The 26,459-nt window shown below is 39.4% G+C and overlaps 1 protein-coding gene across 5 annotated transcripts in view; it reads left to right on the top strand.

Annotated features, from left to right (window-relative positions):
• upp1 (uridine phosphorylase 1) overlaps positions 1-26,459 on the top strand; it is a 72,565-nt gene that overhangs the window by 27,697 nt on the left and 18,409 nt on the right. For all 5 annotated transcript variants that reach the window (XM_048612481.1, XM_048612518.1, XM_048612508.1 and 2 more), the window contains 4 exons: positions 12,069-12,186; positions 15,342-15,500; positions 19,522-19,636; positions 24,246-24,455. In XM_048612481.1, the coding sequence (XP_048468438.1) occupies positions 12,069-12,186; positions 15,342-15,500; positions 19,522-19,636; positions 24,246-24,455 (602 nt within the window). The remainder of the gene's footprint in view (positions 1-12,068; positions 12,187-15,341; positions 15,501-19,521; positions 19,637-24,245; positions 24,456-26,459) is intronic.

Consider the following 26,459-nt stretch of genomic DNA (forward strand, 5'->3'; position numbering starts at 1 on the left):
AATGTGAGACACAAAATATGAAGCAGAGCAAGGCCACAAGTCAGACCTTTTTCTTTAAATTAAGTAGGGGACTGCCTGCCAATGAACAACTCAGATGACAAGTAATCAAACAACTTCTGCACCCAGCTCACTCATCCTAGAAGCAGGTGGCAATAAGGTTGTCTCTGGCCTCTGCGAAATACTGCTCTGTCTTCCTCTTGTAGATGACTACCCCGGGTCATATTCTTGATTCTTAGCCTCATCCTCAGAGGATTGCTCTTGCTACTCCACCTCTGCTGCATCCAAGACATACCTGCTTTGTCAGCTCAAGTTGTGAAGGGCACAGCATATCACAATAAAGTATGTCAGCCTATATGGGCTATACTGTAAAGGCCCACCAGAGCAGTCCAGACATTAAAACCTCATCTTCAGGCCTGTGGTTTGTTCCACTTTGGTCATGGTGGAAGCATGAATATTGTACCTTAGCTTTGCGACTATCTGTGGATTTCTTACTGTATTGTAAGCTAGGCTTGGTGTGTATATCACTTGCCTCTCAGCAGCCATCCCTGCACAGGTGAACATCCTTGGAAAGAGGCAGGCACCCATGAGTGCTCCAGTACACACGTGTCATGGATGCTCCCAACTGGCGCCGACCTCCATCAAGTATTTGCCTTCTCAGTACCATTAGAGAAGAACCTTGTGGGGAAAGACAGAAAGATCACGCAGAGTTATTGAAGGAATCCCTGAGCCAACAACAAATGACCTACAGGTTATGTCCTCACACAGGGTGGCAAGAGGGCTCCCAAGGAGGTAGTAGTCATGATTTGATAGGGAACTCTGAGGTTTGAGACTTAACAAATACACAGTGGCAAACAAAGTGTCTATGTTCCATTGAGAGTAGGCTTTTGTTAGAATGCCTCCAATGAAATACTCCTCATATTCTTCCCATTCCTTATGTTCCTCTTGTATTGGCCCTGATGACCATTTGGTCTCTTTTCGACATCGCCCCCTCTTCCATTTTAATAGAGTATCTTTACATTACAATTAATGTGCCTGTTTTGCCTCCAGACTCCATGACTCTTTGAGGTTCCCGTGCCTTTACTGACCCTACACCCCATGCAGAGACTGAGTAACCAGTAACCTGCTTGAAACCCCCTCTCCCTCCCCCATGGTTCCACCTAACTATCTCTTATTGCCCCTGCCATTGTTTCTATTCCATCAGCAATCCAGTATATGATGACCACTCCCAGGCTTAAGCTACCTGCTTTACCCTGCTGGATGCCATGGTGTGCTCCCTGACTGTTAGCCACCCAAATGCCACGACAGATTGTGGTTCACTCTCTGAAATTACATGGTAGGATAGCCTCAACTGACCCTGGCCCATTCTGTGGACTTACCTCTTAACAACTCTGACTGACCTACATGTAATCTTTGGACTGTTTGCACTTGACCTCGAAGACCAATCCCTGGATTCCAACAGCATAGATCTCAGGACTCATACAGGCCAAGGCTTGACTGACTGTGGTTAACCCCTGGACTGAAATTGGACTAGATCCTTGACTGACCTTGGCAGTATCAGCTGGTAGACTGGAACCTAGCCTCAACTTATACATATACTCATCTTATTTGACTTTCACATATTGCCAGTTTTTTAATCACATGAGTGTACCTTCTGCATATGTAGCTGGACGTTGCTATACCACCATGCTGTGCAGCAACATGTCCACTCTATCTCTGACTGAAATATTTACTCTTCAGTGCTCTTCAACACCCTACAGCGAGATTCTGTACTCACCATCTAAAATCCATTTCTGTAAATGGCAGCGTTCTGATTTTTTTGGCATCTTGAACTGCATAACGAGAGGTCCAGAGTACGAAAGCTGCATGTTTTGCTGAACCCTTACAAAGCTCTGGTTAGGGAACAGATAAAGTAATGCATCCAATTCTGGTCACCACACATTAGAAAGAATGTGGAAAGGATGCACAGGAGATTTACCATTTTGGTTCCATAATGATGAGGGATGTTAACTACAAAATTTGGTTGGAAAATTGGTGTTGTTCTTGACGCAAAGGAGTTTGAGGAGAGATTTTGTAGGGTGTGACAGGTTTAGACAAGGTGAACAAAGAAAACTGTTTCCATTAATTAATGACACAAGGATTAGGGAACACAGATTTAAGAGATGCAACAGATATGGTGAAATGTGAGGGAGGTCTTTTTAAATAGCAAAGGGTAATGACCTGGAATTCTTCTTAAGAGTTGGTGAAAGCAGAGAAGATTATTATTTTGAAAAGGAAATTAGATAGAAACTATGAGGATTGACCTAGAAATGGAGCTCACTTGGATTTTTGAGAGCTGGCCAAAATGCCTCCTTCAGTGCCATTACGAGTTATGGTTATTTCAATCTGGTTTCATTTATGGCAACTGCGAATTGCAAATCTTACAATAAGCAGTTGTAACCTGACTAAGGAACACCTTCTCCTTCAGTGTTGGTGCTGGAACGTCTCTGTGTACAGTTCGTAAAAAGTAACACTTATCACTGAGGAAAGCAGAATCCACACTACATTTTCTTGTATTCTCACAGAGAGCATAGAATACATACTATGTATTTGATAAGTTTCCATTAACCTTTTGATTTTAATTACAGTGCCCTATCAGGGCTGTCCAAACTGTAAATGGTTTACATTTAAAAGAGTAGAATGTCTATTATTCAAAACTTATTTCCTCAAAGTGTCATCTAATCCATGTGCTCAGGAGAAGGTCATGGGCACAAGACCACTACAGATATTCGAGCATGCAATTGACATTAAACTTCAGAAAAGTACTCAGAGGTTTGCTACTCAGAGCTGTCATCTTTTAAATAAAGCTTTAAACTGAGGTCCTATGTGTCTTCTCAAGAGGCCATAATCTCTTAATATTATTCAAAAAGGAATTCTTTCAATAGCCTGGCCAATTTTTAGTCCCTCAACCAATTACAAGCAAATTATTACGTTATTTTTGAGATTCTTGCTGTACAAATTGTTTGTTGTATTTCTATGCATTACAATTGTGTCTGCAACGTCAAAAATACTTCATTGGCTGTAAAGTGCATTTTGGTGTCATGGGATCAGAAAAAAGTGCTGCATTGATTTAAATTATTTCTTTTCTTCAGTTTCCCAGCGGTCAGTAATTGTAGCCTTTCATCTGGTCAACACGATTTCATTACTTATTAACCTAATTTCTTCAAATTTTTAAATATCATTGATTACCATAGTCAATACAGTGTGATGCTGGAGGAACACAGCAGGTCAAGCCTTCTGATGAAGGATCCAGATCCGAAACTTTGACTCCCTTGCTCCTCTGATGCTGCCTGACCTGCTGAGTTCCTCCAGCTCCAAACTGTATTGACTCTGACTCCAGCATCTGCAGTTCTTTCTATCATTGAATACCATAGCATTATATCATGGTAACATCTTTTGTTTTGACAAGATCGCTATGACAGAGCATTAGTATAATTTCTGGTTCTTGTAGAAGCTGTGTCTAATACATTCACTGTCATCAAAATCCTTGCTCATAATCATATCCAATAAACTTCCTATTAATCTAATTTTACTGTAATTCGCATGTCCAGGAATCTAAAGCGACTAAGCTCCTCAATTAAGCATTCTGTTTTGACCTGTATTATTACTCAAATTCACTTGCTTCCTACAGACTAATGATTATCTATTAGTCACATGTATAGTTTTTCTTAATATAGGAACAGCAATTTAATTTAGTGTTAATTTCAATATTTTTTCTTGCTGTAGTTCATTATGATGTAGTGTGGCTTAAGCTGCTACTCTGCTGCTGAAGATAATTATTGCAATTTCATTTTGGCAGAAAGATTTTACTGGATATTACCTGGATATTACTTAAATGGAGAAAGACTGCAGAAAGCTATGGAACAGACGGATTTGGGAGTCCTCATCCATGAAACACAAAACAAATAGCATCCAAATTCATTGGGAATTTTGGATTTTATTTCAAAGGGAATGGAGTATGAAAAAAGGGAGGTTTTGATAAAACTGTACGAGGCACTTGTCAGACCGCAGCTGTGTGGGCAGTTTTGCTGTCTTATCTAAGGAAAGATACACGGGCATTCAAGGCAATACAAAGAAGGTTCACTGGGCTGATATTAGGTATGGAGGGACTATTTTTTGAGGTGAGGTTGAGATGATCGGGCCTGTATTCATTGGAATATATAAGAATGAATTAATGAAACATATAAGATTCTTAGAGGACTTGACAGGGTAGGTGCAGAAAGGTTGTTTCCCCTTGTGGGAGAATCTAGGATCAGAGGGCATTATATTAAAATAGTGTGCTAATAGCTTACGACTAAAGGATTTTCAAAATGAAGCCATCTTTGTGTGTTGATGGTTCATTTTTGTTTTTAAGGGAGTATATGTAAAAACTATGGCTTTAAGAAGTGTATTTTGTCCTTTTTTATGGAGAGTGTTCAGACAGAGGTGATGAGCCATCTGCTCCAAGCTAATGAAGTATCAGTTTGTGAGGCTTGGGTTTTTTTAACAGTTGAAATAATAGAAACAGCCTGAATGGGTGGAGGTAGGCTCCCAAAGAACCAGAGTTTTAGTTTTGATTTTAGTAGTTTCTGGGGTTTGGAAGCTCTTGCATCTGTTTGCCACAGAAAATAGCTGAAGTTCTCCCCATATGCCAGAAGTTTCTTTTGATGTTCTTTCCACCTGGCTGGAAAATTGCATGTGAGACAATGTATTTTACTGAATTTGCCTTTGCCAAGTGTGTGTTTATGAGATATTGTTATTTTGGAACAGTTTCTGTTTAGTAGTTAAATAATCTATTATTCTGTTAAGTTTTACAACAGAGTTAAAAAGAGACGAATTCTTCTTTCTTTTGTTTGTATTTTAACTGTAGAGTAAGAATAAAGTGTATTTTGCTTAAAGCCAAGTAGTATAACTATTCGAATTACATCTGGAACGCAGCACCTTATACCTGCCTTTAAAGAAGATAGAAGTTATGGCCTAGGCTATCTCCTTGATATATTTGAAAGGGGTTTTGTCTGGTCCATAGCAGGGAGTACAACTCGATAAAGTCAACTTTCTGTAGCATGATTACATGATTTTGGGTCTGAAATATATGCAAAACAACATATAATCATGAGATTCACTCATATTAATTGTGTTCAAGACATGTACACATGGCTGTGACACATTTTGCATGTTTGGTGCTCTTTATACTTTCATCTATGGTTAAGTTGGACTCCTAGTGCAGACCTTTGCCTATTTCAGGGATGTCCCCAAACAGACCTTGAAGCTAAGGCCCCCACTTAAAATTCGCTCTTTGATCTAATAAAATGAATAGATTTTACAACCTTTCAGGGTTGGCTGAATGCTTTTAAACCAATGTAGCTCTTAATACCAGAGCTATAAACATTTCTTTCTGCAAGGATTGAAACATCATGTTTCTAGTCATTTTTAACTAAGTAAGCTCACCTGTTTATAATCTTACTTTTCTGAAAGGTTAGGGCCATGTTTACCTAAGAGGTTAGGGGTCATACACCCCAATCTTGTATTAATTAGATTCATAGAGATATACAGCAAGGAAACAGATCCTTCAGTCCAACTTGTCCATGATAACCAGATAGCCTACATTAATCTAGTCCCATTTGCCAGTATTTGGCCCATATCCCTGTAAACCCTTCCTATTCATATACCCAACCAGATGCCTTTTAAGTGTAATAACTATTCCAGCCTCCACCACTTCCTCTGGCAGCTCATTCCATACATACACCACCTTCTATGTGAAAAAGTTTCCCCATAGATTCCTTTTATATATTTCCCTTCTCACCTTAAACCAATGTCCTCTAGTGTTGGACTCCCCCACCCCACTCCACTTGCCTATTTATCCTATCCATGTCCCTTATGATTTTATAACCCTCAATGAGGTCACCCCTCAGCCTCTGAAGCTCCAGGGAAAATAGCCTATTCAGCCTCCCGCTATAGCTCAAATCCTCTAACCCTGGCAATATCCTTGTAAATGTTTTCTGAACCCTTTCTAGTTTCACAACATCCTTCCTATAGGAGGAAGACCAGAATTGCATGCAATACTCCAAAAGTGGTGGAACTATTGTATTTACCTCAGGGCCACTTTTACTAATTTCTTAAATAGGACCCTATTTTCTGCACTTGAGTTCAAATCCTAAAACTAAAAGTTATTTTCTGAAATACATGAACTACAAACTAAATATTCACAACAGTTCCCTTTACTATCCTCGTTTCTTTTTTCCCCTCTTCTTTCCTTCCCTCTTTTATTTCCTTTCTTTTGCTTTCCCTTAATTTCCTATTTTTTTTTTACTTTCATCTTTCCCTTTCTCCTTTCTATCTAAGCTTCTAGCATCCAACCTGCCAATGATGGATTGGAATTTTGTAGTGTATCGGATTCATGGCTTTTAACTTCACTGCTGAAGTGTTTTTATACCAAAACCAAAGTCTTGTTAAATGACTGCTGGGTATTCCGTCCCATCAATATAGAAAATCACATGTTGTAAACTTGTTATGAAAGCATAATGGGCCATATGTTGGGACCAGCTGTATGTGACTTGGACAATGCTTGCAACTGCAGCGTTCTTAGCATCTTTGAGCTCAATTTTAAAAATCCTATATGTTTAAATACACAGTCTGTCACTGCAGTAAATTTATTTAAGTAGTGGTTTCTGTGGATATGCTCAGTACTTTGGGACATTATCTGTCATTTAGATTAAGTTATTTTCTATGACTCTGCAGTACTTTAACTTAGCAATTTGTAGGTATCACTGAATGAAATCTCTATCTGCACATTTCTAATGATGCTACACATTAAGTCCAGTAGGCAAAATTGAATTGCAATGGAAAATAACTCAAGGCCTTTGTTTATTCGTTTTAACGATAATTAAGAACTCGGGTGGACAGCATTAGTCCTACATTAACACTAATCACATCAACAATCATTTGCTTTTATCTAGTGCCTTCACTTTCATGCTAAGATGATTTGAAGGAATATACAAAAGTAAAGGAAGCTAAGCCAAAGAATCAGATCTTAGGAGGTCAAAAACTAGATTAAAAATGAATTTTAAAAATAGTCTTTAAAGAAGAGCTTCTGTGAGAAGTATAATTGAGGCATTCCAGACCATAGGCTCTCAATGGCTAAAGGCGTGAATGTCAATGGAGAAACAATAAAAGAATTGTTCAAGACACCAGGGCCAGGGTAACTGAGAAGTTTTATGGATCGTAGAGTTACAGGAATCTATAGAGATAAAAAAAAGGATCAAACCATTAGTTATTTAAACATAGCTGTGACAATTTTTGTTTGATTTTTGTGTGTGTGTCTGTGTGCGTGTGTGTCTTGTGCGTGTGTGTGTGTCTTGTGCGCGTGTGTGTGTCTGTGTGTGTGTGTGTCTGTGTGTGTGTGCGCGTGTGTGTATGCATGTGTGTGCATGTGTGTGTGCGTCTGTGAGTGTGTGTGTATATGTGTGTGTGTCTGTCCATGCATGTTTGTGTGTGTCTGTACGTGTGTGTCTGTGTTTGTGTGTGTGCATGTGCATGTGTATGTGTGTGTCTGTGCAAGTGTATGTATGTGCACATGTGTGAGAGTGTGTGTGTGTGCGTGTATGTGTCTGTGAGTATGTTTGTGTGGGAGAGTGTGTGTGAGAGAGTCTGTTGTGTGGTGGGGTCACCTGTAGTGCGACTGAACCCAAGATCACAATTGAGACCGTCTTCATGGGTGCTGAACTTGGTTATCAGCTTCTGCTCGGCAACTCTGCATTGTCGTGTATCCTGAAGTCCACCTTGGAGGACGTTTACTTGAAAATCTGAGGCCGAATGCCCTTGACCGCTGAAGTGTTATCCCACTGGGAGGGAACATTCCTGCCTAGCAATTGTTGTCTATTCATCAGTTGTCGTGTCATCTGCATGGTTTTGCCAATATACCACGCCTCAGGGCATCTTGCCTGCAGCATATGAGATAGACAATGTTGGCCGAGTCACATGAGTATCTGCTGTGCTCGTGGTGGGTGGTGTTCCCACGTGTGATGGTTGTGTCCATGTCGATGATCTGACATGTCTTGCAGAGTTTGCCATGACAGGGTTGTGTGATGTTGTAGTCGATGTTGTCCTGAAGGCTGGATAGTTTGCTTCAAACAATGGTCTGTTTAAGGCTTGATGATTGTTTGAAGGTGAGAAGTGGAGGTGTAGGGAAGATCTTGGCAAGGTGCTCATTGTTATTGATAATGTTTTGAAGGCTGCGAAGAGCATGGCGTAGTTTCTCTGCTCCAGGGAAGTACTGGATAACGAAGGGTACCCTATTGGTCGTATCCTGTGTCTGTCTTCTGAGGAGGTCTAACTAAATTAATTAATGCTAAGTTAACGAATTGTTAGATATATATGATTATATGATTTCTAACAACTTCTGGATTGGGCACCAAATCACATGGAGAATGGGTCAACATTGCATGTGGACACATATATTCACATGAAGAACAAAACCACATGGAAGAACTACTAGGAAAATACCAGGAGTAAGGGACTTGATTTATGTGCAAAAGATTGGAGAACTGGGATTATTCTCCTTTGAGCAAAACAAGTTAACAGGAGAAATAATGGCCTGAACTTTACAGTAGCAATGACAACAAAATTGTCAGTGTTGGGCATTATTTTTGCACTTTACCTTGCAACAAGTTTTAGAGGCTGCACTTATGCAGGGCAACCTTGAAGTTCAGAAATTGTTGTCAGTAATTTGACACTTCTCTATAGGATGCACAGTTGAATCATTCCCAAACTGCAATCAATGGGGATTCAATTTATGAGAACACCTATGCTATATACCTTGCTGTAACAAGCCTTGAAAAGGTTATACCTTTTGAAACAGGTGTAATTGGGTTATTAAGGTGGAAGACAATCTTCATAATTGTTGCTAATTGCCATCACTGGCCCTGAAAAACTCATTTTATATTTGTGGAATGTCATATTTTTCCTTTAGATGCAAACATTCCTCATGTTTCTTTTTAAAAATAATTCCTTAAAAGTAATTTATCTTTAGCTTCAATTAATATTATTATCTGAAAATTTAACTTATAGATTGGATAAATAAAAGCTTCTTAACCCTAATAAAAACAAAATGCTGTAGATTATAGAAATCTGTAATATAAACAGAAAATACTTGAAATACTCGGCAGGTCTGGCGTCATGTGAGGAGAAAGAAACAGAGTTAACTCTTTGAGTCAAATATAGCTCTTCACCAAAATTCTGCTTTTAACTTCTTGGTTTCTTGTGTGGGATTTCCTCGGTGTGATTGGTTGCTTGCTAATATCACAGATGCCACACACGAAGACTTCCCCTTGGCTTGGCCCAGATTTAAACTACCAGGCCTTTGTAAATAGCTTCAGAGCAGGTATTGAATATTCTTGCCTCGCTGTTGTCTACAAAATCAGAACCAGTTTTTAGAGATATTTAGGATGATAATGGAGAAACTATTTCCTTTGGATGTGGGTCAATTACGAAAGGATGAAGATTTCAAAAGTTTGGTAGAAAAACCAGAGACAAATTATTTATTCTTTGCACAAGGCTTGTCACTATGTCATCCTCCATCAAAGATTTGGAATTGTGACAGCAGAGGGAGAATAATAGACTGACTGTGTTTGGATAAATATGAAATAGACTGGCGGATATTAATAGAAACAGTATTGGTGCTTTCTAGCAATGACAAAACATGAGGGAGCCATCCATACAAACCACAAAGACAATTATTTGAAAACCTTGCATCATCAATTGTTCTTCCCAAGGACCATCCCATGATAAAACAAGCTGCCGATAAAAAATATACTCACAGCTGCATCATTTAAAATATTCAAGACACTTCTGTAGATTATTTCCATTTATAAGTTTCATTGTCAGGGCTACCATTTCAGCAGGTCACTCCTGGTTTAACTAGCAGAAATATAGATTTTGGCAGAATATGGACAATAACCTGTGTAATGCTGACACATCTATGCAGCAGAAGATTTAGAATTTAGAATACAACAGCAGAAACTTATATCACATTGTTATAATGCCATGATACTTCATGGGAGTGTGGTAAAATAAAATATGATACTGAGCTACATGTAATCAGATGACTGAAAGCTTGGTAAAACAGGTAGGTGTTAAGAAGCTTCTTAAAAGAGGGAAGCAAAGTAGAGAGACAGAGTTATATCAGGAGGGTGTTCCAGAGCTTAGGGCCTAGGCAACTAAAGGCATAGTCACAAATGGCAGAACAATTAAAATTAGGGATGTTCAAGGGGCCAGAATTAATGAAGTACAAATATCTCAGAAGATTGCAGGGCTGGTGGAAATTACAAAGATGAGAATGGATAGAATTTGAAAACAAGGATGAGAAGATATTGTTAAGCTTGAGAGGGTGCAGAAAAGATTTACAAGGATGTTGATTGGACTGGAGGGTTTGAGTTAAACGGAGAGGCTGAATACGCAGGGGCTATTTTCCCTGGAGTGTTGGAGGCTGAGGAGTGACCTTATAGAGGTTTATAAAATCATGAGGGGCAAGGATAGGGTGAATAGCCAAAGTCTTTTCCTGGTGGTGGTGGGGGGGGGGGGGGGGGGGGGGGGGAGCGGGGGGGGGGCGGCGGGGAGTCCAAAACTAGAGGGCATAGGTTGAAGGTGAGAGGGCAAAAATTTAAAAAGGACCTGAAGAGTAATATTTTTCATGCAGACAATGGTGTGTGTATGGAATGAGCTGCTAGAGGAAATAGTGGAGGCAGGTACAATTGCAACATTTAAAAGGCATCAGGATGTGTATATGAACAGGAAGGGTTTAGAGGGATATGGGCCAAATGTTGGCAAATGGGACTAGATCGGATCGGGATGTCTGGATGGCATGGATGAGTTGGACCAAAAGGTTTGTTTCGATGCTGTATGACTCTATGACTCTATAACTTCTCTTCTAAGCTATCTTAGTCCACCTGATTTTTTCCAATCTATATGTTGATCATTGCCATATCTTTCCAATGATTTCCCATTATTTCTTCCTTCATACTCCATTTTAACATGACGTTATTGTTAGGAGGCATATACATCTATCCAGCAAGTGATTTCTTGCCTTTATCATTTCTTATCTCTACCAAAACAGCTTCCACATCCTGGTTTTTTGAATTTAGGTCAGCCCTTTCCATTCTGCTTATGCCAAGGTTACTTAACAGAACCAGCCCTCCACCTGTTTCTAGCTTCCTGTGCTCCCTATATATCCAATATTCTTCCTTATTTGTGCTGGATGTTCATCTGTTTAGCTCTGAATACTGTGTGTATTTAGATACAGAGTCTCTAGTTCTGTACCTTTGTCATTTTTGTAACATCTAGTGTTATCTGTTGACTTACTGTTTAGAGTTGTACATTCTTTCCCTTCTTGGGATCACTGTTTCTAATTTGTCTTATTTAGTACCTTTCTCTCTTGCTTAGTTTCTATTTCTTTGAAATATCACGTTTTCCCAAATTGAATCTCTTGTCCCCAATATTCAGTTCAAAATCTTGTCTGCTTCCCTCGTTATGCAGCTCACTGGAACACCAGTCCCAGCATATTTCAGTTGTTGACATTACCATAGCTACGGATCTCAGCTTCCTGAGTACTGGTGCCAGTGCCCCACAAATCAGAACTCACTTCCCACACATCAGCCTTTGAGCAACCCATTTCTCTAATCTTTTTTACACTATGTCAGTTTGCTTGCAACTCAGATAATAATCCAATAATTATTGCCTTTGAGGCTCTGCTGTTTAAATTGATAGCAATTCCTCGTACTTCCTATGCAGAATCTTCGTCTTGCTTATATCTTTGGTACCTACATGGACCACAAGTGACTGGATCCTCCCCTGCACTCTATACTATTTATTTTTTAAACAACGAGAGCAGATAGCCTGTGTTGTATGCTGAATGATTTCACTTATAAATGTATTTAGGATCTTCAAGAATGAGTAAAGTATGGTTACAATGAATTGCAAATGTTGACAAGCACCTTTTACAGCTATTAAAACAGTAAACAAAGAAGAGTACTGCAGCCAATAGCTCTTTTTTCTTACAGACCAAAATGTGCTTATGTATCAAACCCTTATCTTGAAACAATGGAAGAAGATGTTTTATATCACTTTGACCTTGGGACGAAAACACACAATCTCCATGCCATGTTTGGTGATGTCAAGGTAAGCTCTCAGAATGATATCTGGGCTGAATTTACTGGAAGGGAGGAAGTCCTTATATCAGGTCCCAACTTGGGTTATGTGACGGCAATGGCAGCTCAGGATGTAAAAGTGGATTTCGTCTTCAGCATCTGATTAGTGGTTATCAGGCATGGGAGCTGATTAAAAGTAGGTGCAGAGCAGAAAGAAGTTTCTGGTGGCTCAAACTAGGTACCATGCTTAAATGGATGGTAGCCTTCACAGCAAAAGCATCATACATGGAGTGTATTGGAGGAGACACTAAACAAGGGAGCTGGCGAGAAACAGCTTCAGTTGGAGGAAGGGTGGCTACAAAGTTTAATGTTGCTTCCATGAATGTGCTCCTGAAGGCACAAAGAGGCATTTTATTCCCAGACATCAGGAGGAATAAGCCAGAAAGCCTCATAATGAAGGCCTGGCAATATGGCTACAGAGGAAGCCAGCAGCCTAGAGAGTGGTTACATAAACATGAGTTGCTGCAGCCTAGCAAGATGAATGAAATTCATAACAGCAAGCTGATAACCCTGGATGATATGAATGGAGCCAATGAAATGTTATACCAGATTGTCAACCAATGCATTGGGTATGACTGTGCCCCAGCATCCTCAGTGAAATGCAGGGTAGCCTCACAGGGGAGCCCCTGGTCAGTCAGAGTTGATGCTGCATGATACAAGGCTACCGTGCTGAACTGGACCTTGTGTTAATTTGCTAAGTGCAAATTGCATTGAGTCTTTTGGAGAGCTTCTCACCAGAAGGCTTAGTGAGATTTCTTGATGTATCTCACCAAATGAGCCTTGTTAAATACCCAGTCCACATCCCTCATGCCTGATATTCGCCCCATTCTAACACGTACCATTCCTGGAACAACTCACCACTCGCTGGGTAAATGCCAAAAGGCCATAATTCCTGGTGCCCACTCTATATTTAAATGTCACTTGAACCTGGATGAGCACAGGCATTTGAAAGCTGCCGTTCTGGGTCAAAGTCAAAATCTGAATATTTTGATGAAGGGCGAGATGGTGCAGCTCTCCAACCTGGAAGTCCTGGTTGAGCGTGGTGCATGGGAGAGAAGCCCTCTACCCAGAGCACCAGCAGAGCAGGCTGTGTGACCAGACTCTGGTAGCCCAGGTTAGTATCGTCTCACTGATGCCACAAAATGGCAGCAACACCAGAAGAAGGACAATGACCTTCTCTGCTCTATAAAGTAAGTGCCACACTCTTCTCTCTGCCACCACATACTCACTATATATCTGCTACTATATCCACCTACCAAGGTCCATGCTCTACCACTCTTGCTATTGCATACAACATCTTCACTCAATTTGTATTGCCAGGGAACAATGAAAGACTGGAGTTGGCTTGTCAGTGCTTGCAGTATTGACACATATGGAGATGGAAGCAGCAGAGCTCTTCCAGAGTTTATACCTTCATGGAAAAGGCCGTGATACCTTCCAATAAGTAGCTAACTAAGATTAATCCATGGCCAGTGTTGAACATGGAGGTCCAGGTGAAGGATAAGACACATTAAAGCAGTTGATTACCCCCTGCAACAGGGGAATCCCATAATGGCTCCCAATGCCAGTGCTGTCATTGCTTGACTAACATGATCCGTGTCCTCTTGTGTATGACAGCTTTACCAACTTGATGTATAGATCACAATAGATTGCTGACTGGGAAATAACAGATACCTGCAAATGGACCTTAACATCATCCTGAGGTGCCAAGAGTGAGAGCCACCTCCACCACTATTGACCACAATGGACGGTCACCATATCTCATTTACCTCATATTCTCCTCAGCATTTAGTACAGCTCTGATACATTGCCTGGATAGATGCCGTTTTTGTTGTCACTGTAGTGTTTTCTCCATGAATTAAATTCTATTATGGTAAATGCTTTCAGCTGGGTAGCATCTTCGATGGTCATGAGCCTTGTTTGTGGCCCCCTATCCCCTCCTCATCCATGTACCCTTTTCCATTAATGCTGCTCCTCTGTGTGTTGCTGCCCTACTCCCTGTAGCATCAGAGCTCCCTCTTTATTCCTCCTCCTCATTTTTTTGCTTCCCTTCTTTCTCCTTCTCTCTCTCTTACTTGCTTTCTTTCCTACCAGTCCCCTTTGATGGAGCATTGGAGGCTGAGGAGTGACCTTATAGAAGTTTATAAAATCATGAGGGCCATGGATAGGATGAGTAGCCAAGGTGTTTTCTCCAGGGTGGAGGAGTCCAAATCTAGAGGGCATTGGTTTAAGGTGAGAGGGGAAAGATTTTAAAGGAATCTAAGACGCAACATTTTTATGCAGAAGGTGGTGTGTGTATGGAATGAGTTGCCAGAGAAGGTGATGGAGACTGGTACAATTATGACATTTAAGAGGAATCAGGATGGGTATATGAATAGGAAGAGTTGAAAGGATATGGGCAAAATCCTGGCAAATGTGTCTAGATTAATTTGGGATACCTGGCTGGCATGGATGAGTTGAACCGAAGGGTCCATTTCCGTGCTATACAAACCCATTGATAAGAAAACATTTGCATCTCAGTGTCTCTCAATCCTGTAATTCTGTTGAGGAGTTGGAGAGATATTTCCAATAGATCACTGATCTGTGCAGCCCCTTTGCAATACTTCTAGATTTTTTCACTCTATAATGCTTCGCAGCCTCTTATGTTGCAACGCAATTGCTCTCAGTGACTTTCATCCTCAGCTACCACACACCTACTGCTGAACTGATGTGTCTTTATAGCTGGCCTGCTGACAAAAATTCTGTGGATTCCTGTGCCCTGTGTGAAATTTGAAAACCACCTTAAAATATTAGATAGTTGACATATTAAAAGGCTCAGTAGCCTGCCTGCCACTGCTGTGCGCATTTTCAAATCCATGGCCCAACTGCTTCCAGGAAATCTTCCTCAGGGAAGGAACATGCCTTTAAATTTCCCCACAATTCTACAGGCCACCCCATTACCCCTGGCCATTATTGTTTTGATATTCAGAAGTGAGGTTTCTCTAGATTTAAGGATGACCAGCAATGCCAAGTATTGGCAAGACATGTTTACGATGAAAACAACCTGTACCACTACATGATGATTATAGAATTTATGTTTGCGGAATTAAAGATAAAAATAACATATTTATTACTTTTTTGTGGCAGTTTGTATGTGTAGGAGGAAGTTCATCGCGAATGAAAGCCTTCAGTCAGTACATGAATGAGCTGTTGGGACTTGGGCGTGCCACTGATGACATACCCAATATATGTGCACACACTGACCGTTACAGTATGTACAAAGTGGGGCCTGTTCTTGCAGTCAGTGTAAGTAACTACAAAATGGATGTAATTATGCTGATGGATATATATATTGCCTAATTGTGACTGTTTATTTAGACCATCATATTACTTAGGACAATTAAAAAGATATATGGCAATTTTGTCGAATTTGAAATCTTCTACTTATCTGATTTAAAATAATTGAGGAATATCTCTCCATTTGATACTCATTTTCATAATTATTTTCTAAAACAAAACATTATTTTGATATTCAGGAGTAAAATTTTATTAGATCTTCGAGATGACCACAATGCCCAGGTGTTGGCATGAAATGTTTATGATGAAAACAACATTCAATGTATGATTTTGAAGGTGGAAGTAGTTCATAGAATTGTGTGGAATCAAAATATGATTTATTTGGTATTTGTGCATTTTGGCACATGAATATAAACTACAGCTTTTTTTTATTTCCTGGAAGTACACACTGATTTGGTATCATGCTGATTCATAATTCTATGAACTAAGCCTTCTGATACCTAACTGTTAACTTTCTAGGGAGTTTGTTTGCTACTGACATTGCCTTCCTGTAAATTTTAGTTGCTTAATTAGCACCATCATTGTCCCACCCTTAGTTATTCTTGAAATAAGGGTAAAATGGGTTGGAGGATGCTCCTGGACCAAGACATCAACCCTTTTCAGCAATGCTTCATACACTGGATAGCCTAATTTAGAAGACCATACGCTGCTCCCTTTAAGCTGGCTGGCCTGTAGCATGGGAGAAATCTCCCAGTTTTGGTCAAAGACAGCAGAGATGTGGGTAAAGAATAAGAATTACCTTCTCCAATATACTTATAATCAGTTATAACACAGCACTGAGTTACATACTGACATCAATTTCTGTACATATTGGAAGAAAGCCTGAACGCTTTGTTCCAACACTAAAGCTGAATCATTAGCTTAAGTTGCTGTGTTGATCTTTATGTTCTTCAGTTTTTTTTTCCACTTATCCCATGGAAATGTAGATTCATACCACTACTGTGTCTCCTTGGCCCAGATATTCCAAGCAATGTCAGAAATTTGCCCCTGATTGAGTAAAACTTATGTGCTTGACTTTAGATGAGTCATGTGCTGGAGATTCCTCAACAGTGAAATCTTATGAATAATTTCCAGATAATTCTGTTTGCTTTAAAAAAAGTTATGGAAAAGGATAAGCCTGCCATAAAAATTAAAGTTTTTAATTGATGGAGGATAAATTTTAATGGTATGAGACAAGTACTTTCAAAAATTGATTGGAGCAGACTGTTTGCAGGTAGAGGGACATCTGAAAAGTAGGAGGCTTTCAGAAGTGTGATAACGAGAGTTCAGAGGCACTCTGCTGCTGTTACAGTGAAAGGTAAGGCTGGTAGGATTGGAGAACAATGAATGAATAAAGATATTGAGATTCTAGTCAAGAATAAAAATGTATCATAGATTAGAAATGAACAACTGGTTTCAAATGAATCTCTTCAACAGTATAAAGAGTGTAGAGGCATTCTTAAGAGGGAGTTCAGGAAGGCAATGAGAGGATATGAGATACACCTTGGCAAATAAGGTCAAGGATAATCCAAAGAGATTATATGAGTACATTAAGAGCAAGAGAGCAACTAGAGAAAGAATAATAACCCTTATAAATCAAAAAGGTCATCTTTGTGTTGAATCTCAGGAGATGGGAGAGATAGTAAATGAATATTTCACGTCAGTTTTTACCATGGAGCAAGAAGTAGAGGCAAGAGAACTCAAAGAAATAAATATTGCTGTTTGAAAACAGTTCATATTACAGAAGAGGAAATGTTGGAGGTCTTAGAAAATATAAAGGTGGATACATCTCCAGGACTGACCATGTATGTCCCAAGACTTTGTGGGAAGTTAGAGAGGACATTGCAGGGGCCTTTGCAGAAATATTTGTATCATCTATAAATACGGGTGAGGTGCTGAATGAATGGAGAGTAGCTAATGTTGTGCCTTTGTTTAAGAGGCGATGTAAGGAGAAGCCTGGGAACTATAGACCTGTGAGTCTGACTTTGATGGTGGGTAAGTTGTTGGAAATGATTCTGAGAGATAGGATTTATATGTGATTAGAGAAGCAAGGAATGATTAGGGATCATCAGCATGGTTTTGTGTGAGGGAAATCGTGTCTCACAAACTTGATTGAATTTTTTGAAGAAATAACCAAGAAGATCGATGAGGGCAGAATGATAGACATTATTTATTTACGATTTATTTATTTAGACTTTAGTAATGCCTTTGACAAAGTCCCGCATGGTAGACTAATTAGTAACATTAGTTCATATGGGATTCAGGGTGAGCTTGCCAATTGGATACAGCATTAACTTAACAGCAGGAGATACAGTGATGGTGGAGAGTTGTTTTTTTAGACTGGAGATGTGTGACCAGCAGTGTTCCACAGGGATCAGTGTTGGGTCCACTTTTGTTTGTTATTTAAATAAATGATTTAGATGAGAATATGGAAAGCATGGTTCATAAGTTTGCGGATGACATCAAGATTGGTGGTATCATGGACAACGAAGAAAGTTACCTATGATTACTAAGAGATCTTGATCTCGGTCAATGGGGTGAAGAGTGGCAAATGGAGTTTAATTTGGATAAATGTGAGGCATTGCGTTTAGGTAAAACAAACAAAGGCAAGACTTATACAATTAAAAGTAGGGCTTTGGGTAGTGTTGTAGAACAGAGACCTAGAAGTTCAGATACATAATTCTTTAGAGTTTGCAGTTCTGGTCACTACACTACAAAAAAGGTGTGGAGAGTTTGGAGAGGGTACAGAAACAGTTTATCAGGATGTTGCCTGGTTTGAAGGGTATTAGCTATGAGGAGAAGTTGGACAAACTTGGTTTGTTTTCACTTGAATGTCAAAGGATGAGGAGCGCCCTGATAGAAGTTTACAAAATTATGAGAGGCATGGACAGAATAGGCAGTTGGAGTCTTTTTGTCAGGGCAGAAATATCAATTATTAGGGGACAAAGGTGTAAGGTCAAAGGAGGTAACTTCAAAGGAGATGAGAGAGGCAAGTTTTTTTTTGCACAGAGTGCCTAGAATACGCTGGCAGAGGACGTGGTGGAGGGGTTACAATAGCAACATTTAGGCATCTTGACAGATATATGACTAGGCAGGGAATAGAGGGGCACAGACCATGTAGAGGCAAAAAGTTTTTAGATTAGAAAGATATCATGTGTCGGCAGTCTTGGTGGGCTGAAGGATTGTTCCTGTACTGTGCTGATATTTGTTCTTTATTCTTTTGTTAATGAATGATAGCCAGCCTCATTAGTAATGGTATCTGGAAGGCCAGAACTCTTCTGAGGGTTTGGAATTAATATTCCTCCATTTCAGCCTGTATTAGAAAACAATGTCCTAAGAGATATGGTAAACCTGGAAAGGCAAGGAGCAGTCAATCTCTCAGTGTGAGGCTTTACCTGGTTAGCCTACTGGTACCTTTCTGTGTACTTTCAAGCCCCTAAAACATGACTGTTGCCAAGTTGTAGCAAGTTCTTCATACCTGGCTAAGTGTAATTTGGCCCTACGGAGAGAGAATTTGCTTACATAAACTATGTGGATTTCTCAGTAATATGGTTGGTGATTTATTTGCTGATCAGTTTTGATGCTTTTCAGACACTCAAGTAGACTAATAAAAAAAGTCTTGGAGTTGCAAGAACTGCAGATGCTGGATTCAGAGACAATATATTGTAGAGGTGGAAGAGCACAGCAGGTCAGGTAGCATCAGAGGAGCAGAAAAGTTGATGTTTTGGGTTGGGCCCCTTCTGTGCAAAAATACAGCTCCACATTGTATTGTAATAAGAAATCTTGCTCATGCTTGTAGTCTCTTCCCCTTCCAGTTCTCCTGCAGCTCAATTCCAATTTTGTTTTGAGATTGTTACTAGAGTAAAGGCACATTACAAATCCAAACCCTGTAAGTCATACACATTTCTGAAATTTCTGATAGAGACAGAGGCTAAAATTTGATGAAATATGAAGAAAACATATGTAATTTTGAATTTCTGTTCTTTTTCAGCATGGCATGGGAATTCCCTCAATGTCAATCATGTTACATGAGCTCATCAAGTTGCTGTATCATGCCAAGTGCACTGATGTTGTTGCCTTTCGTATTGGAACCTCAGGTGGAATAGGTACAGTATCCTGGTATTTGGGAGGGGTCAGTTAGCTCAGTTGGTTGCTCGGCTGGTTTGTGATGCAGAGTGATGCTGATAGTATGGCTTCAATTCCCACACTGGCTGAGGTTACCATTAAGGACTGTCCTTCTCAACTTCTCCCTTTGCCTGAGATGTGGTGACTCTCAGATTAGACCAACACCAATCATATATCTCTCTCTCTCTAAAGACAGAGCAGCCATACGGTCTGGAAGGACTGTGATGATTTTATTGGAGATCATACTGCCAGAGGTATTTTCATGAAATGAGGAAACAGGAGATTCTAAGCATTTATTGCAAAGTAAAAAACAGTGACAAATTTAGAAGTTACTAAGTTCAGACTGGGTAGAAAAATAGACTTCAGCATAGGTGAGACAGTTTCTGGTCAGAAATCACACTCTGGAAAATTAAGATTAAGAATTAGTAAGATTAATTCTAAACACAACAGCTAGTAAGAGAGATAAGATGAGCTGGGACAAAGTTGCCTTAAACCTTAAGTAATATATCAAATCTTAAGTAATACTTAAGTATGTTAAGTAATATATCACAACAGCTGGATATTGCTCCATTATTGCCCAATGCAATAGCACTACAAAATTTGAGGGTGCAGTTGTATCACAGAATCACAGATGTATTCCAACACAAAAAGGGACCATTCAGGGCATCATGTCTGTGCCAGCTCTCTGAATGAGCATTGTACTTTGTGCTGTTTTCTTACCTTCTCCCTGCCAGATTGCACATGATCTAGTTAAGGCTAATGTGCACAACAATAAGAGACATGGGAAATTGAACAGAAAAGACAATGAGATTAAGGAAAGTGACAGTGGATGGCTAAGTATAGTGTACGCAACAAGGAATTCCATGTGGCATTTCCAGACTGGGAGACATCTAGAACATTAATTAACAGCTACAGCACCCAACATACTGCTCAGGCAGTTTACCAAACATTACTGGAAGATTAATGCAAGTATATATTGTATAAATAGTTTATCTACATTTGAATATCTACAGTAGGCCCAGAGTGGGGACTCGTGGCCTGGGGAGCAGAACCAGGGTCTCCTGGTCGCAGTAGGCCCAGAGCAGGGGCTCCTGGTTATTGGTGAGGTAACAGCAGATCCAGGGACTCCTGTTGCAGGGCGAGTATGGGTTTAGCATGTGACTCGACAGCAGCATCGGCGAAGTGGGCCCAACAGCGATCAGATAGCACCTGAAGAGATACGACTCCTATGTTGGTTGGTCCAGTGCAGGCGGTGGAGGAGGAGTGGCAGCTCAGATGTTGCTGATGGACTGACTCAGGACTCATGGTGAAGGCAGCGGAATGAAGAAAGACTCTCTTTCAGTTATATCTCTTTCTTCTTGAACTATTCAAAATGGTGCTGGATTGCAGTGACAATTGAAGCTTTTCACTGTGCTTTACTGTATTGTTCACTGTTAAATGCAAGTGACTGTAAATCAATGTTCATTCATACCTAGCTATTGCATTTGAGGTCACAAGGAAATGAATTAGAATTTTTCCATGATGAACATTGACCAAAGTTTCACTGATAAGGGACTGACACAAAATATTGCAGAGCCCATAAGAACTTTTAAGGGAGTTAAATGACTGCTTATAAAAAAGAATATGAAAAGGCACATTTACACAGATTTCTGGCATTGTTATGAAAATCTAATAGTTTGGATTTTGCATTTTTGTTTTTGTCTGTCACTCTAACATCCAAAATGTCAACATCACATTTTTGATAAGAAATGGATTTCAAAACATGTTGCTGAATGTCTGTGCTGATTAAATCTGTCTGATTTTGAAATACAGTAATGTCCGTAAAGTACAGTGCTGGGATAGATAAACAAAACTTATATTGACTACATTGACGTGGAACAGTGTATACTGAGGGCACGAGTGAGCTACATGTAAAATATGTTTGACTATGCATTTCTAAGCAGACCTGAGAAAGGAAAGGGTCAAGACAAATGCATGAATAAAAATTAGTGGATATCACAAAGGAGTAAAAAGGTAGCCAAAGGAAAATGAATGGTGAGGGAAAATCAGGATCATAAGGACAATCTTGTTAAGGAGGTGTATAAACTACAGCTGAGATGATCATATTTATTTTGGCACTATTCTCAAAAGAGGATGAGCCAATGTCAACAGAAAGGAGAAAAGTAAAGAGATTGCATAAAATGAAAGTAGGCAAAGCAAAGTACTTCAAATGTTGGCAGTGCTGCAAGTAGAAAAATCACCTGGTGTATGGGGATACTGCCCTGTTTACCAAAGGAATTATGGTGTAAAAAACAGAGAGAGTAGTGATGTCACAGTTCTGAAGGGTTGTATATTGAAATTAAAATAGTTTGTTTTATGGACTCATGTCCCCTGTACATAGTGTTACACATCAATGTAAATTTAGTTTGTGTTGTGTTGATAAGTGATTTACACTCAGGAATGCAGTGATCTAAATAGCTTATTACTCTAAACTGACATGGAGAATTTTAGTATACAATCCCAGGGACTGGATCAGGTGTGTCCCCAGAAATTTGTGGGCAGCTAGGGAAGTGATTGCTGGGCCCCTTGCTGAGATACTTATAGCATACATAGCCACGGGTAAGATGCCAGAAGACTGGAGGAATGCTAATGTGGTGCTATTATTTAAGAAAGATGGTAAGGAATAGGCAGGGAACTGTAGATCAGTGAGCATGACACCAGTGATGGGTAAGTTGGTGGAGGGGTTTCTGAAGGACAGGATTTATTTTGGAAAGGCAAGGACTGGTTAAGGATAGTCGACATGGCTTTGTGCATGGGAAATTATATCTCACTAACTTGATTGAGTTTTTTGAAGAAGTGACAAAGAGGTTTGATGAAGACAGAGTGGTGGACATTGTCTTTATGGACTTCAACAAGGCATTCGATAAGGTTCCATATGGTAGACTGGCTGGCAAGGTTAGATCACATTGAGTCCATGGAGAGCCAGCCACTTGGGTACAAAATTGGCTTGAAGGTAGAAGGCAGAGGATGTGGTGGAGTGTTGTTTTTCAGGCTAGAGGCTTGTGCCCAGTGGTATGCTGCAAGCATCAGTGCCTGGTCCACTGCTTTTGTCATTATATAATGATTTGGATGTGAATTTGGGAATGGTTAATACATTTTCAGATGACACCAAAATAGGTGGCTTAGTAGACAGTGAAGAAGGTTATCTCAGAGTACAATGGGACCTTGATCAGACGGGTGGCTGGGCCAAGGAGTGGCTGATGGAGTTTAATTTAGATAGTTATGAGATGTTGTATTTGGTGAGGCAAACCAGGGCAGGATTTATATAGTTAATGGTAGGATCCTGGGGAATGTTGCTGAACAAAGAGACCTTGGAGTGTAGGTTCATAGTTCCTTGAAGGTGGATTCACAGGTAGATAGAGTGATGAAGAAAATTTTTGGCATGCTTGCCTTCATTGGTCAGTCCATTGAGTGTAGGGGTTGGGATGCCATGTTGTGGCTGTACAGAACAAAAGTTAGGCCACTGTTGGAATACTGCGTTCAGTTCTGGTTTCCCTGTGATAAGAAAGATGCAGTGAAACTTGAAAGAGTTCAGAAAAGATTTACAAGGATGTTGCTGGGATTGGAGGGTTTGAGCTATAGGGAGTGGCTAAATGGGCTGGGGCTATTTTTCCTGGAGCATCGGAGGCTGAGGGGTGACTTCATAGAGGCTTATAAATTAATGGGGGAACAGATAGGGTGAATAGCTAAGGTCTTTTACCCAAGGTAGGGGAGTCTAGAGGGCATAGGTTTAAGGTGAGAGGAGAAAGATATAAAAGGGACTAAAAGGGCAGCTTTTTCACACAGAGGGTGATGCATGTATGGAATGAACTGCCAGAGGAAGTGGTTGTACAATTACAACATTTAAAAGGCATCTGAATGGGTACGTAAATAGGAAGGGTTTAAATGCTGATCCAAAATGCTGGCAAATGGTATTAGATTAACTTAGGATATCTGGTCAGCATGGATGAGTTGGATTGAAGAGTCTGTTTCCATGCTGCACATCTCTATGACTCAATGGTTACAAATGTTGTTCAAAAAGCAGTGGGAGAGGTTAAGCCAGTGACTGCAGACAAATTAGCCTAAGATCAACATTGAGCAATAGAGATCATAATTTGTAACAAAATTAAATTTTACTTGGAAAAGCTTTGGTTAGTAAATGACAATCAGCTTAGCTATGTTAAATGTAAATTATATATATCAAATTTAATTGTGTTCTTTACTGAAATAATAGAGATAGTTGATAAGGAATTTTGGTTACTATGTATGTAAACTTTCAAAAGGCATTAAATAAATTGGCCTAAAAGGACATTTTACCATCATTGAAGACCATGTGATTAATGGGGCAATGGCAGTGTGGATATAGAATTGATTACCAAAGCAAAGATTAGTAGTGAATGGTAATTTTTCAAAATAAAACAAACTAAAAAGTGTATCCCCAGAGGTCAGTTTTAGAACTGATCTTTTAAATATATAGGAATGACCTGGATTTGGGTAGATAGAACATAACAGCATTTATAAATGATGTTCATTGTATTGGATTTCAATTTTTGTTTTTTTTCCATTTCTCAGGCTTGCAGCCAGGCACAGTTGTGATCAGCAAAGTCTCAGTCGATGCTTGCTTCCAACCACACTTTGAACAGAATGTAATGGGGACGATCAAGCCTTACTCCACAGTACTAAATGAATGTCTGGTTCAGGAACTGCTGAACTGCAGCAAAGAAACCAATCAATTTGACACCATCATTGGTACAACTCTGTGCACCTCTGATTTCTATGAAGGTAGGACAAATATTCATAATATTTGAATGTACCACAGTTTTATTTTAAGCAAACGAATAGTCTGGATGAATCTCAATGACAGAACGCCATTGTGGAAAGAGAATACAAATGATCAGTTTAATGTATAAATCTCAGATCACAAATTCACTGGTTAGGCTTCAGCAGGAGTATCATGGGAAATTATGTATATCAAACTTCAGGAAAGTAATTGGAAAGTAATCTTGGAAAGAATTCAGAGGAGGATTACTAAGATGTTACCAGGGAGGAGGATTACTAAGATGCTACCAGGGACAAGGAGACTCAGTTATGTGGAGAAGTGGGAAAACTAGGACTTTTTATTTGGAAGAAGAAATTAAGAGTTTATTTCATAGAGTGTTTTGAGATGCTGAGAGATATTGATCAAGCAGATAGAAATTGCAGAACTCTGGCAAGAGGTCAATAACTAGAAATACTTCAACTCATTGAGAAAAAGATCTAGAGAGGAGATGAGAAATTTCATTACTGAGTGGTCAGAATCTGTATTGCTCAATATAAGAAGATGGCAAAAGCTGATTTCATAAATAATTTGAGAGATAGAGAGGCACTTGAGGATGAGGTTTGCAGTGTATGTGGAACTAAACACCACTACTTTTTTTAAACCAGCCAAGACAGGAACAAAGGGTTGGACTGCCTCCTGCCATGTTGTAAATTTCTTTCACTAGGCCTCACAACCAACACAGAAAGATGCTGAGAGTTGCTATTCACTTGTATAAAGAGTGTAAACCTCATGCGCTAAAGATTTCTGATATTTCAATTTTAGCCTTTTTGGTTGTGTTTATTTTATTTTTAGGATGTCGGTGATATTAGCAGAGTGCGTTCATTACCTAATCCTAGTTGCTCTGTGAAGATATGTTTAAGGCTTCTCCTTGAACCATTGCAGTCCTGGTGTTAATGCTGAAGATGATAGAACAACAACATTAATGCAGATCTGGATGTTGAGCTACTAGGAGATAGTCATGATCATAGGATGCATGTCTTTTACGTTCTTCGTGGTAGAAATGGTAAGGGAGAGATGCTGTTCAGATAACCATGACAGTCTACTACACATTGTCAATGGTAAATACTTTACCTATTGAGTACTAGAGGAGTGAGCATCAATCAGAAAATAAAGGTGTCTGTCAAACAAATTGCCCTGATTTGGATGGTGTCAAATTTCCTTAATGTTGTCGCTTTGTTGATCCAGGCAAGTAATATTACAATGTAATTCTTATTTAAAGCTTGTAGATGTTTTTGAGAGATCAAGAACTGTACTTTTCATTCCAGAGTAATCAATTTCTGACCCTGCTTTTATAGCTATGGTATTAGTGTTGCTGCTTGTTCAGCAGTAACCTCCAATATGCTAATGGTGGAGGAAATTGACAAAGTTCTAAATGTCATGGGAGTGTAGCAGCTGCAGTACCTGTTTTTGCTATCTATTATGTGGATATTGAACAGATTTCATAATGAGTAACTAATTCATTTTTGTTACTAAAATGGTAAGGGAAAACTTTTTATTTTGTGCACAAAATCATTTGCTCAGAATAAGGTGAATAGGTTGAAACAAGATTTTGAACCTTTGGAATATGAGCAATTCCGATTGGTTTGGAAAACATGATAAATTTCTCGATTCATCTCAAGTCTGTACTTATGATGCCAAAATAATTCATCTTACTTTCGTTATAACTTTAGCTTATTATGATATTGTTTGGATATTAGTGCAGTAAAAAGCAGCATTCTGTCAGAAGTAATGCAAGAGATTATAGCGACAGTCACGGAAATTGTTTTGGAGAACTATGAAATGAAAATCAAAAATGTTATTCCTTAGAAAATTTCAGGGCATCTGTTATTCATTTGTAGCTATAATACAGAGCTAGGAGGAGTATGCATATTGGGGGGTATTTTAAAAAATTATAAGCCCAGATTTTCTGATGGCGAGATAGTCATTTCTGCAGGGTGGATGGCAGTTGTGCATCAAAGTCTGTAGAA

The sequence above is a fragment of the Rhincodon typus genome, chromosome 2 (genome assembly GCF_021869965.1).
Source record: "Rhincodon typus isolate 14 chromosome 2, sRhiTyp1.1, whole genome shotgun sequence".
Taxonomy (NCBI): Eukaryota; Metazoa; Chordata; class Chondrichthyes; order Orectolobiformes; family Rhincodontidae; genus Rhincodon; species Rhincodon typus.